At 41.3% G+C, this 19,329-nt stretch overlaps 1 protein-coding gene across 1 annotated transcript; it reads right to left on the reverse strand.

Moving 5' to 3' along the window:
• Window positions 1-1,875: 1,875 nt before the first annotated feature.
• LOC122927195 (potassium voltage-gated channel subfamily V member 2-like) lies at window positions 1,876-3,846 on the reverse strand. Its single transcript, XM_044278817.1, has 2 exons — window positions 2,611-3,846; window positions 1,876-2,139 (listed from the first exon to the last, which is right to left on the reverse strand). The coding sequence occupies exons 1-2, from the start codon at window positions 3,844-3,846 to the stop codon at window positions 1,876-1,878; spliced, it is 1,500 nt and encodes a 499-aa protein (XP_044134752.1).
• Between the last annotated feature and the right edge of the window lie 15,483 nt (window positions 3,847-19,329).

A 19,329-nucleotide genomic window follows, 5' to 3' on the forward strand; every position in this document is an offset into this window, starting at 1 on the left:
TTATATTTTCTTTGTTTAAACTGGTAATTAGGAGGATTTATTCAATACTTCGGACCTCTTTATATATACTGGGGAAATGTGTGTATATATAGTTACCTAGTAACATGAAAGGTGCAGGCACATGCTCAGTTCTAACTGCCATATACTGAGAAAGATTTAAATGTTTACCCCTGTGCATAGTTGTTTTCCACTCCATCCCTTAGAGAGAAGACACTTGTTATATAGTAGAATAACATAGATCATAGGACAAATTTAATAATACTGCCAAAAAGTAAGAAAGTGTAACCTTAGATTAGACAGTCAACCTACACCATATTTATTTAATTGTGGCTGATGTTGTTTCTTTAGATTGACTATTTAAGTTTACACTACCTATAAATTGGGTTTGCTTTACTTTAAAGTTCCGTCAAAATTTTCACCAATTATGTGGTATGAGGCAGTGCATTTAAAATACACCCCTTTCTTGTGAAGCCATACACCTTCCCACTAAGCTATACCTCCTTGTCAGATGAGGCTTAAAATGGTCATAAATGCAGTGCAAAACATGTTTGCCAGTTTTTGCCACATTTTTTTATAGTAAATCTGCCCCAATGTCTTGAGATTATTAATAAAAATTCGGACCAGCAAGGGGTTAATTATCAATGTACATAATTAATTGGAATACTGTCTATAAATACTTACATACACTGCACCTTGGGACTAGTCAAAAAAGACCTCTTGGAGATTGAGACTTTGTACATGTTTGAGCGAATAAGGAAATTTACTTTTGAGATAGCTTTAAAAACAACTGGCATTCATCATCATTCCTGAGGAAGAAACCTAAGTAGTCTTGACAGCCTGCTATGTGTCATAATATTTTCAGTTAGCTATTAAAGGGCTTCTGTCACCCCACTAAACCTTATATATTTTTTTTGCTTACTTATAATCCATACACTGCGATTTATGGCTACATGATCAAATTAATCATTTTGGTCCTGTAGATTTAGTTTAAAACAAGCTTTTAAAATATGCTAATTACCTTGCTACCAGCAAGTAGGGCGGCTACTTGCTGGTAGCATACGCATCCTCCAATCGTAAAGACGCCCCCTCCATATTGTGATTGACAGGGCCAGGGAACGGGATCGTTCTCTGCTGGCCCTGCCTGTTTGCATTTAAAATCTTGTGCCTGCACCGCGGCCGTACCTGTCTTCAATTGGCCACATCTACACCCGGCGCAGGCGCATTGAGGATGGAGCGGCCGCCTCTCAGTGCGCCTGCGCCAATTGAAGACAGGTACGGCTGCGGCGCAGGCGCAAGATTTTAAATGCAAACAGGCAGGGCCAGCAGAGAACGATCCCGTTCCCTGGCCCTGTCAATCACAATGTGGAGGGGGCGTCTTTACGATCGGAGGATGCGGCTGTTACCAGCAAGTAGCCGCCCTACTTGCTTGTAGCAAGGTAATTAGCATATTTTAAAAGCTTGTTTTAAACTAAATCTACAGGACCAAAATGATTAATTTGATCATGTAGCCATAAATCGCAGTGTAGGGATTATAAGTAAGCAAAAAAAAAAAAAAGGTTTAGTGGGGTGACAGAAGCCCTTTAAAAGCTATCAAGAACTGAGAACTCTCAATTTTAATTTTTTCAAAGAAAATGAATTCTTTTTTTCTTTTATTGTTTGTGCTCAACTATTTATAGGAAGTGCTCCTTTCAAAGACAGTGCAGATGGGAGAAAGCTCAGCTGATTAACACTGCTTATAGAGGTAAAGGAGTGACATAAGGGCTGACAGAGAGCTCCTGCTGCTTGGATCTAATTCACAAAGGGAGATACAGGTAATAGTTTTCTTCTGTCCTCACCAAAATCTATCAATAGTCCATGCGACATTTTAAAAATCCTTTAATCAGCATTCTGTCTTGTGTCACAACAAGTTTTGATCTTTTCCATGATTCTTTCTTTAAATTTGATTTCAGTATAAATTTTCATAACACCGGTGCTTTCATGTGCTTTTAGTTTTGCATAAAAGTCTGAAAATCTGTTGTAAAGTATGGATATCGGCATGCCATTGAGAATAATCCCAAAAGATATACACAAAAAGGCTACAATGCGCCCCAAAATTGTATCAGGAATTGTATCACCATATCCCACAGTTGAAATACTGACCTATAAAAAAGAAGAAAAAAACATACAACATATAAACTCGATATATCACACCAGAATACAGTCTAGGTAATCTCATTAAAGCTGAAGTCCTTTCTGGAACATTTACATGTACTTGGAAAGTTTGTAATTAGACATTAGTATCTAAACATGAACTACGTAAATATTTTTCGTTAGGGTGCCTTATGTTAAAATGCTGCATTATGGCAAGTTTCATATAAGACTAGCACTCATGTTGTACAATTGATCTAAGAAAGGCTGAACTTGGTGAACCTGTGTCCTTTCTAACCTTTGTAACTAATGAAGACAATTTATGGTAGATTTTATCTCTTTCAATGTATGCATTGTGGTATTTTAAATAGCATTCAATTATTTTTATTTAGTATATATACTGTATATGCTATTATTATTATTAATAAAATAACTTAAATTATGCTTCCTGCACAAAGTTATGAAACGTAAATGAAAACATACCGCAGCCCACCACCAAGCATCTGGAATGCTGGGAAAATTTGTGCCAGGGATGTCATGTTCAACAGAATGCATTAGAGCAGAGAATGTAAACACGCCCATAGCAATGAACAAAAACAAACAGCAAACTTGTTGGTAGCACTGACGTATAGTGAAACCAAAAGCTCTCAGTCCAATTGAATGACGGGCCAGTTTCAAGATCCGAAATATCCGCATGAGACGAATTATTTTTAGCACTTTTCCAAGTTGTCCCACTCTTTCCATTCTTTCCATATCATCAGGGTGTAGATGGACATATGCTTCTTCTGAGAACCTCTCAAATATAATCTGGATATAAAATGGTAATATAGCAATAAGGTCTACAATATTTAACACTGTTTTTAGGAATCTTTTAATATCTGAAGTTGATAATAGTCTCATGACATACTCAGTGGTGAAGAAAATGACACAAGCCATTTCCATATGTTCCATATAGGATACACCATAGAGGTTCATATGTTTAAGTTCCTCCACTGTACTGAGACACATAGTTACAATAGAAATCAAGACAAAAATACTAGATAATATGGCTATAATTTTAGCTGGAATAGAAGAATATGGATTTTCCATTAAATTCCATATCTTGTTTCTCAAATCTCCAAGCCACTTGCCTTCAAAGTGTTTTTCATGATCATGGCGTTCAAGTTCAGCTTGCAGGTCCTTCTGTATCTTAATATGCTCTTTCAGCTCATCTTGATGCTCTTGAAACAGAGTACGACAACAGTTAGGTGTATAATTTATATGAATACCCCAGTATTCTATCTCTTCAACAAAGTTAAGAGGACACAGTTCATCCATAATCCATAAGATTCCACTGCGATAGAAATGGAATATGTAGCAGAAAACTGTAGGATCCCGGTCAAAGAAATATTCATTTTTCTGCACTGAATAGTCATCACATAGGTGTAATCTTTTTAATGGATCTGTATAAGTTGCGATTTTTCCAATTCTAGTGACTGGATATTTTGCTGCTGCAAAGCAATCAAGATAAAAAAATTTCCCTCCAACATTCAGGTTGAGGATGAAAGGATTATTCTTTCTTTTTGATGATAGAAACACATCTCGGCCTTCATGTTCAGAGTTCCCATCAGTAAACGTAGCATACAAAGTTCCTTTGTAGATATCTGTTAGACTATGAGTGTGTTCTCCTAACTTCACAGTGGCAGAAAGGGTTTTTCCTCTAATGCATACCTCCTTCATGGTCTAAATTTCCAAGTCGCAAAATAAAATCTCATCTGTTATTAGTTATTGCTTAAGGATAGGAGAAAAATGTAATGGCTGCAAAAAAAGTCTTTTATATGTGTGCTCTTCAGTTCTCAAACAACTGTTGTGTTTTGATATAAAGTAATCCGTTTCAGGGATAAAAGAGGATAAAAGGGATGATTTAGTAAAGGCTATTGCTGTGGCTAAAAACAGCTTTTCTTTAAACGCTTTAATAGGATTTTCTAGTGCCAAATGAGTACATCATGAGCAGAACTGGTGGAGTGACTTATGCAAACCTACTATCTAAGGGGGCTTTATTCAACTCATAAGATTTTTATTATTTTAATACATTTCTTAAGTAAGTTCGCTTTAGGTTTGTACTTAGTTTATAATTTGTGGACCTTACTTAAATTTGTGTTTCTACTATTAAAGTAAACTTGGCAGGACTTGTGCTCTGCCATACAGTATTTGAGTGCAGAATATGACAAATCAGGTGCCACTGATGACATCTGACTTTTATTACAATCCATGAAGTATATGATTGATATAATCAGGTGTGCTGACAGATGCTGTGCATAACTTATAATAAGGCATACGCCTTGTCATAAATTAGGTGGAGTATCTGGCAGTCTGTGCGCCTCAACCGAAATCTATGCCTGCCCCTGTTCCTCTACATCATAAAACTGGCATAGAAGATGATAAATTATGGTCGGGCCGCCAGCCCTGCCTGCTCCCAAACCTCGCCAATGATGACCTATTCTCAGGAGAGGTCATCAGTATCTGATCAGTGGGGGTCTGACACCTGGGGCCCCTGCTGATCTGCTGTTTGAGAAGGCACCAAGCACAGCACCGTGTATTGTCTCAAATAGTTGATCGGCGTGTCGGTGGATAGGTCATATCAGGTGGATAGGTCATATAAAATAGTAACATAGTAACATACTTTAGAAGGCTGAAAAAAGATTTTTGTCCATCAAGTTCAAGCTGTTATCCTGCAAGTTGATCCAGAGGAAGGCAAAAAAAATAAAAAATGAGGTAGTAGCCAATTTTCCTCACTTTAGGGGAAAAAAATCCTTCCCGACTCCAATCAGGCAATTAGAATAATTCCCTGGATCAACGAACCATCTCAAGTAGCTATAGCCTGTATTATTATTGCACTCCAGAAATACATCTAGGCCCCTCTTGAACTCTTTTAGTGAACTCACCATCACCACTTCCTCGGGCAGAGAGTGCCACAGACACAGAGGATGTCCCCTTGTCACAGTCACAGTCCTGGGGATAAATAGATGATGGGAGAGATCTCTGTACTGACCCCTGTAGGAATTCGCTCTGGTAGGCAGGGTAAGCGGACGCAGTACAGAGGCAAAAACGAGTTTGTAAAGCAAAACTTCAGTGTTTATTCACACATAAGGTATAGCACAAAACGCAAGTCACTTTGCAGACTTGGTGTTTGTTCACACACACGAATAGTTCATAAAGCAAGAAAGTCACCTTATCTCCTTGGTGTTAGTTCACACCCTGCTGGCAGTTCTGCCTCGTCAAGTCCATGAGCAGGCTTTAGGAGGCCTGTATCCCCTACAACTTGGCACAAGCCTCAGATCCCAACACAGAGATCCCCTCTGTTGATCCCAGCTGTCTTTTAAAGGCAGCTAGGTGTTGCCAAAACCCCGGAGCGGCACCTGAGATCCAGTCCAGTGTTTGACCCCACCTGGCCGTCAATCAGTCCAGCAGCGCACACTGGGAGGAAAATGCCTGTTTTCCCAGACAATACCCTTCACTGTGTCACACCCCTGATATATTTATACATAGTTATTATATCTCCCCTCAGTCATCTTTATTCTATTCTAAAGGGAATAACCCTAATTTTGATCATCTTTCAGGGTACTGTAGTCCACCCATTCCAGTTATTACTTTAGTTGCCCTCCTCTGAACTCTCTCCAGCTCTGCTATGTTCAAACCTCAATCAGACCTCCTTTAGACTTCAGTGTCAGTGTCAGTCCCCCATTTTAGTCCCCCATCTAAGTTCCAGCTATCTGCAACATCATCTGTGACATTATAAACAGTAATGGCAAGGTTGATGCGGAAATTGAAGGTTTGCCGTTTGCTTGTAGTTCCCATTTTTCTCCTACCTGCCAGGGTGGCGCTAGACAGCAAGAACATTGTGAGATTTTTGTAGATAGTGGAGCAGCTGTCAATCTCATTGATAATCAATTTGCAATAACGCATGGTTTTGAGGTATGCACTTTGGAAAAGGATATACCTGTTTTTGCTATCGATTCTGCTCCACTTTCTCAAAGATCGTTAAATGGCATAGTTCACAATCTCTGTTTGACTGTGGGTGACGCTCATGTTGAGGATATGTCATGTTTCGTCCTAAGCGGATTACCTACTCGTCTAGTGTTGGGGCTACCCCTGGCTCACTAAACATAACCCCACCCATGATTGGCAAACAAGGCAAATAAATGGTTGGAGTGAGTTTTGCTGAGAGAATTGCCTCACGGCGTCTCTTTCAGAGGTTTCTACCAAGACTGTACCATCTTTTCTCTCTGAATTTTTGTATGTGTTTTCAGAGACTGGTGTCCAGGAGTTGCCCCCTCACCGGGAGTACGACTGCCCTATTAATCTCATCCCAGGCTCCAAGCTGCCAAAATCACGTTTATACAATCTCTCCCAACCTGAAAGAGTCGCTATGCATACTTATATCTCTGACAGCCTGAGCAAGGGACACATCCAGCCCTTGAAGTCACCTGTTGCTGCTGTTTTTTTTTTTTGTTAAGCAAAAAGATGGTTCTTTAAGACCTTGTCTGGATTTCAGGGAGCTGAACTGTATCACGATTCGTGACCCATATCCGCTTCCTCTGATCCCGGACCTGTTTAACCAGATTGTTGGGGCTAAAGTTTTTTCTAGTTGTATTTAAGAGGGGCATACGATCTAGTCAGGGTCAGGGAAGGGGACAAATGGAAGACGGCCTTCAATACCCCTGATGGTCAATTCGAGAATTTGGTTATGCCCTTTGGTTTGATGAATGCTCCACTCCCATTTTGGTACAACCTTATGTCTCTCTACCTTTTATTGTTGAGGTGGATGCTTCTGAGGTGGGTGTGGGTGCGGTCTCATCTCAGGGTCCCTCTCCTGCCAAATGGCGACCGTGTGCCATTTTCTCAAGGAAACTCTCCTCTGCAGAAAGAAATTACGATGTGGGAGATAGGGAGTTGTTGGCCATCAAATTAGCTTTTGAGGAATGGCGCCATTGGTTAGAGGGAGCCAGACACCCTATTACTGAATGATCAGACCGAACGCGTCAATCAGAATCTGGAGACATATTTGCGCTGTTGTGAGAATCAGGAGGATTGGTATTCTTATTTGTCCCTTGCTGAGTTTGCTTTAAATAACCGTCGCCAGGAGTCTTCTGATAAGTCACCATTTTTTGGTGCATATGGGTTTCATCCGCAGTTTGGGACATTCTCTGGAGAGGGGTCTTCTGGTTTACCTGATGAGGAGAGATTTTACTTGTCTATGTCATTTATTTGGCAAAAGATTCAGGGTAATCTGAAGAGGATGAGTGAGAGATATAAGCGTGTGGCGGATAAAAGACGTGTGCCTGGTCCGGACCTGAATGTGGGTGATCTGGTGTGGTTGTCTACAAAGAATATCAAACTAAAGGTTCCCTCCTGGAAGTTGGGTCCTAAGTTTATTGGGCCTTACAAGATCTTGTCCGTCATCAATCCCGTTGCCTTCCGTCTTGATCTTCCTCAGACTTGGAAGATCCATAATGTTTTTCACAGGTCCCTATTAAAACCTTATGTCAAACCCACTGTACCCTCCTCTTTGCCTCCTCCTATGATTTTTGTTGATGGTAATCTTGAATTTCAGGTCTCTAGGATTGTGGATTCTTGCATTATATGCGGTACTCTCCAGTACCTCGTTCATTGGGAGGGTTATGGTCCTGAGGAGAGGATGTGGGTCCCAGTGGCGGACATTAAGGCCACTCGTCTCATCAGGGCTTTCCATAGGTCTCATCCTGAGAAGGTGGGCTCTAAGTATCCGGAGTCCACCCGTAGAGGGAGGAGTACTGTCACCGCCAGTTCTGTGAGAAGGTCTGGCAGACGTCCTTCTCTACCTCTTGCATGATGTTCTTTGTTTTGGTTTCACTTTGTCATCTCCTTTCCTTCTCACAGGTGTCACCTATTTAGTCTAATCGTCTCCCTTTATATTCCCTCCCATACTGCCTCACTTTGCTGTTTATACTACTTCCTGGATGAAGTGTTCACTGCTGGAGGCTGCTGCTGCTGCTGTTTACTCAGATAAGTCTTTTCATGTATTGTGTTTCCTTGCTGGATTGATTCTAGGTGACCCCGACTCCGTCCGTATTAAGTGCAGGGAGCCGGTGGTCGTGTCCCCTCACTATTATAGGGTTTTCAGGTGTCGCACAGTCTTAGGTACGTGGGCATGCAATTGTCTACCATTGAGACCCTTGCATGGGCATAGCAGTCAAGGAGAGCTCTTAGGGTTTTATAGGGCTCACCTATATGCTCCTTAGTTTGGGATCAAGCCAGTCAGATGTTTATTCATAAGTTCCAGCTATCTGCAACATCATCTGTGACACCTATGAACAGGACAAGCCTTTACCTGTTTTGTATGTGGTCGGGTGGGTCAAATTTTTTGGAATTCCACATATAGGCAAGCAAAAGCAATTGCACCACCTGCTGATATCTCAGTTGCAGCATCATTTGTCAGATGCCTTAAGAGAGATTGAGAAACTGAAAGCAATTTAAACTGATGGTCAAATTGTTAGATCTAATGTACCAATTACTCTTAAAGGGGTTATCCCATGAATATTGGACATCATATAGTACATGCCAAACTCTAACAAAGCTATAACCAGCCCTGTACCAGACATGGGTCCAGAGATCTCCACATTCATTGCTCTGCTAGATTTTCATCAAGTTGACAGCTCAAGGGGAGTGTCTTTTCTTCTGCAGCTCAGGAGGTGTGTCCATGCTCTCCCTATCACAGATCAGGGGACAGCTGAAAGATGAAGCTGAGCATGTGCGGCCTTCTTAATGAGTTGGTCAACGAAATAAGAAATTAAGTTGCACTATATAGATACATTTTATTGAATAACTCCATGGCTATAGAACATTTTTAATTAAATGCAATTACAAAAGTATTCAGATCCAGGTGCTGGTTTGAAAACTGTTGAATAATTTTTGTGGGACAACCCCTTTAAGATCTCATTAACAATTCTCATCAGACAAGCTCCGCCTAGTAAATTATTGCCATTATCGTTCCTGTTATAGAGTTCAAGAGAGATGGATGTAATAGACTGATTATATTTGCTGCCATGGAAAGAGACCCACAGCAGAAAATGTTGATTGATACCACAGCCTCTCTCTCAATTTTATATGTACCTCAACCCCATCTACATCCTTTGTCTACAGGGTGGAGACTCAGTTTACAAGGATTTCAGGGATCCCATGCTGTCGCCATAGAAGCAAAAAAAGATCGTGTTATGGATAGACAAACAGGAATTGATATAAAGGCATATTTGATGAATTTTCCTGACTCAGTCTCTATTTTAGGTTCTGATTTCTGGGACAACATGTAGCTGGTTTCATGGTAATGGAGAGTATTATGCTGTCTCTGATTCCACTGCTGTGTATCCAAGTAAGAAACTGCAGGTCTTTGTACTTTCCAGCCATAATGATGCAAGGGTGTCAAAGATAATACAAGAGCATAAATATGTGTTTAACATGACTGTGGTAAAATGGATGGTGAGGAGGTTATTTCAGGTAGAGCACATGAGCCCCAAAAGCAGTACCCTCTTCCAAAACATAGTAAGCCTTATATTCAGCAAACTATTGAGTCGTTACTAGAGCAAGGAATATTGTGAGAATGTGAATCAGTAACAAATTTGCCTTTGTACCCAATCAGGAAACCAGGTGGATCATGGAGGCTCTGTTTGGATTATCGAAACTTGTATTCCGTTACACCTGCCTGTGCAGCGGTTGTCAGAGATACCCTTACATTTCATTCCCAACTCCCTCCCAAAGCAAAAGTATTCAGCATCTTAGACATCAGTAATGGCTTCTGGAGCATCCCTGTTGCGGGGCATTCACAATAGAAATTTGCCTTTACCTGGAAAGACCGACAGTATTCATGTACTCGACTACCACAAGGTTTACATAATTCACCAACAACATTCCATGAGAAGGAAGAATGATGGCTGATTGACAAAATTTTTCAAACCTGAAGCTGTCTTGCAGTATGTCAATGATCTCCTCTTGGCAACTGAGAGTAAAGAAGAACATTTGTGGTTGTTAAAAGAGTTGCTGGAATTGCTGGAGAAAGCTGGACTGAAGCTAAATCCCAAGAAATGTCAGTTAATGCAAACCTCACTGTCCTTTCTAGGGGTCAATATCACACCTGATGGTAAAAGGCTTGACCAGCACATAGTAACATAGTACATAGTAACATAGTTTATAAGGCTGAAAAAAGACATGGAGGCAACTACATTGGTCACCCCTGATCCTTAACCCCTTAAGGACACATGACGTATCGGTACGGCATGTTTCCCGAGTCCTTAAGGACACATGACGTACCGGTACGTCATGTGTTGTTCCGATCACTGCCGTGCGGCCGGCTGTGATCGGAACAAGGTGCCTGCTCAAATCATTGAGCAGGCACCTCGGCTAAATGCGCGGGGGGGTCCCGTGACCCCCCCATGTCCGCGATCGCAACAAACCGCAGGTCAATTCAGACCTGCGGTTTGTTGCGCTTTCTGCAGTTTCTGATCGCTGCGGTCCCTGACCGCGGCGATCAGAAACTTTAGTGTGGCGAAAATATATATTTATTACCCCCCCTGCACCTCTGAATGATTTTAGCCCGGTGGGAGGTGCAGGGGGGGTGTTGCGGGCGGTGGGGGCGGTGCGGGAGGCGGGCGGTGCGGCAGGCGGGATCGCGATCCCCCGCCCGCCTCCTATTGCGTAATCGTTGGTGTACAGTGGGTATACCAGGGTGCCAGCAATTGCTGCACCCTGGCGGTGATGCGATGTCAGCCGTTTAACCCTTTCCATACAGCGGTCCGTACGGACCGCTGTATGGAAAAAGTTAACAGTAAGAGGGAGCTCCCTCCCTCTCCGATCGGGGGGCTGCAGTGCCTTTGCAGCCCCTCAATGGAGAGGGAGAGAGCCCCCAGACAGCCCCCCCAGAGCCCCGTCCTTACCCTTCCCCGTCTGCGCAGTTCTGACCATAACTGAGCAGACGGGGAAGGTTCCCATGGCAACAGGACGCCTCTCAGGCGTCCTGCTGTCCATGGTGCTGAACAGATCTGTGCTGAAAGCATAGATCTGTTCAGTGTAAGTAAAATATAGTACAGTGCAATATATATTGTACTGTACTGTATTATACAGACATCAGACCCACTGGATCTTCAAGAACCAAGTGGGTCTGGGTCAAAAAAAAGTGAAAAAAAGGTAAAAATCAAAAAACACATTTATCACTGATTAAAAATTAAAAAAATAAAATTCCCTACACATGTTTGGTATCGCCGCGTCCGTAACGACCTGATCTATAAAACGGTCATGTTACTTTACCCGAACGGTGAACGCCATAAAAATAAAAAATAAAAAACTATGATGAAATTGAAATTTTGCCCACCTTACTTCCCAAAAAAAGGTAATAAAAGTGATCAAAAAAGTCGCATGTACGCCAAAATTGTAACAATCAAACCGTCATCTCATCCCGCAAAAAATGAGACCCTACTTAAGATAATCGCCCAAAAACTGAAAAAACTATGGCTCTTAGACTATGGAAACACTAAAACATCATTTTTTTTGTTTCAAAAATGAAATCATTGTGTAAAACTTACATAAATAAAAAAAAGTATACATATTAGGTATCGCCACAGTCCGTATCGACCGGCTCTATAAAAATATCACATGACCTAACCCCTCAGGTGACCACCGTAAAAAAATAAAAATAAAAACGGTGTAAAAAAAGCCATTTTTTGTCATCTTACGTCACAAAAAGTGTAATAGCAAGCGATCAAAAAGTCATATGCACCCCAAAATAGTGCCAATCAAACCGTCATCTCATCCCGCAAAAAATGAGACCCTACTTAAGATAATCGCCCAAAAACTGAAAAAACTATGGCTCTTAGACTATGGAAACACTAAAACATCATTTTTTTTGTTTCAAAAATGAAATCATTGTGTAAAACTTACATAAATAAAAAAAAGTATACATATTAGGTATCGCCGCGTCCGTATCGACCGGCTCTATAAAAATATCACATGACCTAACCCCTCAGGTGACCACCGTAAAAAAATAAAAATAAAAACGGTGTAAAAAAAGCCATTTTTTGTCATCTTACGTCACAAAAAGTGTAATAGCAAGCGATCAAAAAGTCATATGCACCCCAAAATAGTGCCAATCAAACCGTCATCTCATCCCGCAAAAAATGAGACCCTACTTAAGATAATCACCCAAAAACTGAAAAAACAATGGCTCTTAGACTATGGAGACACTAAAACATTTTTTTTGTTTTAAAAATGAAATCATTGTGTAAAACGTACATAAATAAAAAAAATTGTATACATATTAGGTATCGCCGCGTCCGTGACAACCTGCTCTATAAAATTACCACATGATCTAACCTGTCAGATGAATGTTGTAAATAAAAAAATAAAAAACGCTGCCAAAAAAGCTATTTCTTGTTACCTTGCCGCACAAAAAGTGTAATATAGAGCAACCAAAAATCATATGTACCCTAAACTAGTACCAACAATACTGCCACCCTATCCCGTAGTTTCTAAAATGGGGTCACTTTTTTGGAGTTTCTACTCTAGGGGTGCATCAGGGGGGCTTCAAATGGGACATGGTGTAAAAAAAAACAGTCCAGCAAAACCTGCCTTCCAAAAACCGTATGGCATTCCTTTCCTTCTGCGCCCTGCCGTGTGCCCGTACAGCGGTTTACGACCACATATGGGGTGTTTCTGTAAACTACAGAATCAGGGCCATAAATAATGAGTTTTGTTTGGCTGTTAACCCTTGCTTTGTAACTGGAAAAAAAAAATTAAAATGGAAAATCTGCCAAAAAAGTGAAATTTTGAAATTGTATCTCTATTTTCCATTAAATCTTGTGCAACAGCTAAAGGGTTAACAAAGTTTGTAAAATCCGTTTTGAATACCTTGATGGGTGTAGTTTCTTAGATGGGGTCACTTTTATGGAGTTTATAATCTGGGGGTGCATCAGGGGGGCTTCAAATGGGACTTGGTGTCAAAAAACCGGTCCATAAAAATCAGCCCTCCAAAAAACAAACGGCGCACCTTTCCCTCTACGCCCCGCTGTGTGGCCGTACAGTAGTTTACGGCCACATATGGGGTGTTTCTGTAAACAGCAGAGTCAGGGCAATAAAGATACAGTCTTGTTTGGCTGTTAACCCTTGCTTTGTTAGTGGAAAAAATGGGTTAAAATGGAAAATTAGGCAAAAAAATGAAATTCTCAAATTTCATCGCCATTTGCCAATAACTCTTGTGCAACACCTAAAGGGTTAACGACGTATGTAAAATCAGTTTTGAATACCTTGAGGGGTGTAGTTTCTTAGATGGGGTCACTTTTATGGAGTTTCTACTCTAGGGGTGCATCAGGGGGCTTCAAATGGGACATGGTGTAAATAAACCAGTCCATAAAAATCTGCCTTCCAAAAACCAAACGGCGCACCTTTCACTCTACGCCCCGCTGTGTGGCCGTACAGTAGTTTACGGCCACATATTGGGTGTTTCTGTAAACGGCAGAGTCAGGGCAATAAAGATACCGTCTTGTTTGGCTGTTAACCCTTGCTTTGTTAGTGGAAAAAATGGGTTAAAATGAAAAATTAGACAAAAAAATAAAATTCTCAAATTTCCTCCCCATTTGCCAATAACTCTTGTGCAACACCTAAAGGGTTAACAACGTATTCAAAATCAGTTTTGAATACCTTGAGGGGTGTAGTTTCTTAGATGGGGTCATTTTTGGGTGGTTTCTATTATGTAAGCCTCGCAAAGTGACTTAAAACCTGAACTGGTCCCTAAAAATTGAGTTTTTGTAAATTTCTGAAAAATTTCAAGATTTGCTTCTAAACTTCTAAGCCTTATAACATCCCCAAAAAATAAAATATCATTCCCAAAATAATTCAAACATGAAGTAGACATATGGGGAATGTAAAGTCATCCAAATTTTTGGGGGTATTACTATGTATTACAGAAGTAGAAAAACTGGAACTTTGAAATTTGCTAATTTTTCCAAATTTTTGTTAAATTTGGTATTTTTTGGTGCAAAAAAAATAATTTTTTTGACTTCATTTTACCAGTGTCATGAAGTACAATATGTGACGAAAAAACAATCTCAGAATGGCCTGGATAAGTCAAAGCGTTTTAAAGTTATCAGCACTTAAAGTGACTCTGGTCAGATTTGCAAAAAATGGCCTGGTCCTTAAGGTGAAATAGGGCTGTGTCCTTAAGGGGTTAAAAGGGTTTTTCTTCGAAAAATATTCTACAGTTTTCAAACCAGCATCTGGATCTGAATACTTTTGTAATTGCATGAAATTAAAAAATTAGCATAGCCACTTACTTAGTCAATAAAATGTATCTGGATAGCGCCACTTGCTGTTTTTTTTTCTTATTTCTTTGACCTGCTCACTGAGAAGGCCGCACATGCTCAGTTTAATCCTTCAACTGTCTCCTGAGCTGTGATAGGAAGAGCTGAGACACACCCTCTTATCTGCAGCAGAAAAAAACACTGCACTTGAGCTGGAAGCTTGATATAAATCTAGCAGAGCAATGAATGGGGGATCTTGGGATCCATGAGAGGTACAAGGGCTGGTTCTAGCTTTGTTAGAGATTGTCATGTACTATATTATGTCTGATTTTCATTTTTTTGGGATAACCTCTTTAATATACTTATTCTCTAGAAGTAGCAGCCACAGATGAAGCGTTATCAGCGGTCTTATGCCAGTAAAGACATGGACGGTTGCGCCCCATTGCCTATGGGTCTCAAGTTTTATCTCTGGTGGAAGCCAGGGTGAACTGGAACTTAACGTGCCCCTGGAAAAAAACTAAAAGTGGCTCCAATGTTGTAGGTGGGTCCAAATTGACAGAAGGTGGGGCAACACAAGTAGATGGGGCCTATACAACTTATCAGGGTCAGTAATACCACAGTGCAGCAAATAATACCATCCCACAGAACCAAATACCACAGTGCAGCACTGGTACTCCTCCTTAGAAGTGGTCCCTCTGTCATGACCATCAATATCTGCCACATTCTGTTCTCCTCTTTTTCCTCTTGGGATTGGGAGGTTAGATGTGAACCTTAACACCAAGCCGTCCTACAGTACCTTCAACTTGCTTCCTGGACTTCTCAAAAAAATACCTCTATCGTTCTCCCATTAGCATGTACTCAGCCAGTGGCAGTGAGGAGAGCTTGCATAGTCCTATGGCCACCAGGAAAATTCTCTGTAGGGTCTATTGCTAGTCCTCCCCTGGGTAGAAGTCAAGTATACTGCATGTGAAAGACATCTATTAGCGACCTTCTGGGCTACACAGCATAATTCTTTACAGTCCACCAACAACATGATTTCCTAAATCCAATTATCACGATGGACGTTGATGTTGATGCAGACAGATTTGGACATTATTTTTTCTACTATTTAATCCTTTTATTATTTAGGTCACCTTAATCAACTAGCCGTATATATGGGCTCATGCTTACTAAACGAGGGACGTATCTGAGGTAGCGTTACCGTTATACTTATGAGATTCGAAAGGTGGTGGTCTCAAACATTGATTATCAACCTTATATGTGTGTCTCACTTTTTCAGCTGCACGTATATATCATACGTGGATGCTCGTTCCACACTACTTAACTTGTGCCCTGGTGGCATCCCATATACCACATAAGGACTGACATCAAAATACCTGGACAGAGTGAGTCACCCATAAGTGCTGTGTGATTAGCGCGGTGGTGGGTACACAACTATCAGGTGATGAGTCAGTGCTGAATATGTCATGCAACTATACATGTGTGTTTTTCTGTTTTCTTTTTACAGAAATCCACTCTGAAGTCCTGCATTTCTGTATTTAATAACCGTGTACAAGCGGTATACGATGCTTGATGTGCCTCCCTTTCCTCCCAATAATAATATCGTCCAATGCCAATAGGTCCAGTCCTTATTGATATCTGTGCGATAACAGACACTATCACACTGAGAACGGTGATAAACACCCACTAATACAGCAGTCTCATTACATGGGCCTTCACCCTCTCTCAGTGTGATTTATGAGGTTATATGCTGCTGATTTATTGCAGAATTTATGTTGATACATTATCCATTTAAACCTATAGATCCATTCACCCCCTGATGATCCCACACCGTGGGGGAAACGCGTTGGGGTTCAAGTGTATCATTCGTTTGGTCCACGTATCTATTCTTGGTGACCACAAACATCCATATAATAGGGTGTTTTTTAATAAGTAAGTCTTGTGCATCATGTACCTTTTGATGTTTCTACATCATTAGGGGTGTATACATTTTGCACTATTTTTGTGTTTGTTTTGTCTTGCTGTCCATGTAGGTCCTCCACTGATAGGCTTTCTTCTAGCAGCAAACCAATAAGGGTTATATAGGAGCTGTTAGCCTTAGGCTCGAGGACAGGGAGTCCCCACCATTAGGGGCCGTCCCTGGGCAAAGGGTTTAGTCTAGGGTTCATAATAGGGACATTGTCCCCGCCCATAGCTAACCTACATAGCCTGCTGTGTGGAGTTACCCACTATGGACAATCAGTATATGTCTTGAGATTATAAATAAAATATTGAAGTAACTGTTATGTGGAAGGGTTAATTTTCTAGCCGGATTTTGTACTTTCTCATTGACCCATGCATTAAAACTCTATCTTTGATTGCTGGATTAAGATTTGGACGATTATCCCAAAACAAATAATGTTGCTAGTGGCTTTCTTGTTATACCCAGAAGATCCATATGAAAGCCCTTTACCCTCTAACCTTTCCATTCCTTCCAATTCTCTCTCTGATACCTTAGTGCTTGGGATGGATATATTGTGATGGTTCTTCTTACCATGATCGAGGTAAGGTTCATACTACGTTTTCAGCTGTGTTTTCAGATCAGATATTAATGCGTTCACGTAAGGTACATTTGGCTCAATATGCAGAGTTGGCTGTGATTGTGAGTATTTTGCAGGAGTGTCCGGAGATAGGTATAAATATTCACAGTGACAGTTCATATGTGGTGAACACATTGACCATACTACCCCTCTCTGTTGCCAATGGATTCAGATCTATAGATGGCAGACCTTTAGTGCATGCAAGATTATTGAGTTATAATTGGAACTTGCTATAGAAAGGAAGGCCCCCATGTGCAATAATTAAGGTCAAAGGTCATTCCAAAGGTTCAGTTCATGCAGAAATGAAAAATTGGGTGATCAGTATGCTAAGAGAGCAGCTAAAGAGGCAAGTTTGTGGGAGCCTCCAGAGTTTTATAAAATGTCTACTTTGACAAATGAATATGTAATTTTAATGCTTAATTTTTACCAGAGAAGACAAACTCCACCTTTCTGTGACCTGAATTTTTTGTTGGTTTGAGGTGCATGCAAGCATGTTACAAAGACTTTACACAAAGACAACGCCTAAAAAGAAGGGATAATCAACAGATATCCACTAATCCGGATGAATGGAACAGCATGGGGACGAGGTCTGGATGCATCTTGGACTCCCAGGTCACTTTTACGGAGTGACAAAAATAAGCACAAAACCCCCACAAAAATACATTTTACAGGAAAAATTGTTAGGAAGCATTCTTTCCTGTATATTCAATTGTATATAAAGTGCAAGTGCTGCAAAAAATTATAAGCAAGAGGCACTCCGAAACAGCCTGTATATCACATAAAGGAGGGCCTCATTTACATTGTGGTACAATTGGATACACTCATGAAAGGGCTGACAAAAATTACAAGGAACTGGCACTCCAAAACACCCTTTGTTACACATAAAGGAGGGCATCATACACACCCTTGAAAAATTATGATTGATGGCCTGCTGGTGACCCTCAAAAATATTTGGAGCAAGGGCCTGCTATTCTGACCATCTAAAACCTCAAGGGCGAGGGCCTGCTGCAACATTGGTGACTCTAGATAACCTCTGGGCGATTGCACGTCCCCGTGATGGCAACGATCCATTTGGATGTCTGCCCTATCAACTTTCGATGTTCTCTTCTGCGCCTACCATGGTGATCATGGGTAATGGGGAATCAGGGTTCGATGTCGGAGAGGGAACTTGAGAAAGGGATACCACATCCAAGGGAGGTCAATGGCTAAAATCTGATTGGCTGTTGTTGCCTTGCCACTTTTTTTTTCTAATTGTGAACCACCCAGAGAGGGTGGGTCAAGTTATTAAAGCACAAGAATCCAAGGAAGGCAGCAGGCGCACAGCAATTACCCACTCCTGACTCAGGAAGGTAGTGATGATAAATAACAATACAGCACTCCTAAGCGGCCCTGTTATTGGAATGAGTACACTTTCTGTTAACGAGGATCTATTGGAGGGCAAGTCTGGTGCCAGCAGCCAACTTGCTCCTGGTCCCCACAACGTTGTGTTGACCAGACTCTTGGCTACTGAGACTGGACTTGTAGGTGAGGGCCTTCTGCCACTTTGTTGACTCTAGAGAACTTCTAGGCGATCGCACGTCCCTGTGATGGCGACGATCCATTTGGATGTCTGCCCTATCAACTTTGGAGCAATTTTTCAACAAGGACCTTCTAGTATAGCACCGTTTTGCTTGTCCTCTCCACCAGAGGAATGAGAAGGGTGAACAACCAGTAAGCCGTGTTGTCTAAAATGCGTATAATGCGCGGGTCGTGAGAAAGGCAGCCAAACATGAAGTTAGCCATGTGTGCCAGAGTACCCACAGGCAAGACCCTGTAAAAGATTGTAGGTGAGGGCCTGAAGGTGAGCTGACCCTATAAAACATTATATGCGAGGGCCTGCAGTTGAGCTGACCCTGTAAAAGATTTTAGGTGTGGGCCTGCCGGTGACCTGACCCTGTAAAACATTATATGGGAGGGCCTGCAGTTGAGCTGACCCTGTAAAACATTATATGTGAGGGCCTGCAGTTGAGCTGACCCTGTAAAACATTATATGCCAGGGCATGCAGGTGAGCTGACCCTGTAAAACATTATATGGGAGAGCCTGCAGTTGAGCTGACCCTGCAAAACATTATATGCAAGGGCCTGCCGTTGAGCTGACCCTGTAAAACATTATATGCGAGGGCCTGCAGTTGAGCTGACCTTGTAAAACATTATATTTGAGGGACTGCTGCTGAGCTGACCCTCTGAAACATTAGGGGGCGAGTGCCTGCTGGTGAGCTGACGGTGTAAAACATTATATGCGAGTGCATGTTGTTCAGCTGATGCTCTAAAACATTATTTGCAAG

Source organism: Bufo gargarizans, chromosome 1 (assembly GCF_014858855.1).
Source record: "Bufo gargarizans isolate SCDJY-AF-19 chromosome 1, ASM1485885v1, whole genome shotgun sequence".
NCBI lineage: Eukaryota > Metazoa > Chordata > Amphibia > Anura > Bufonidae > Bufo > Bufo gargarizans.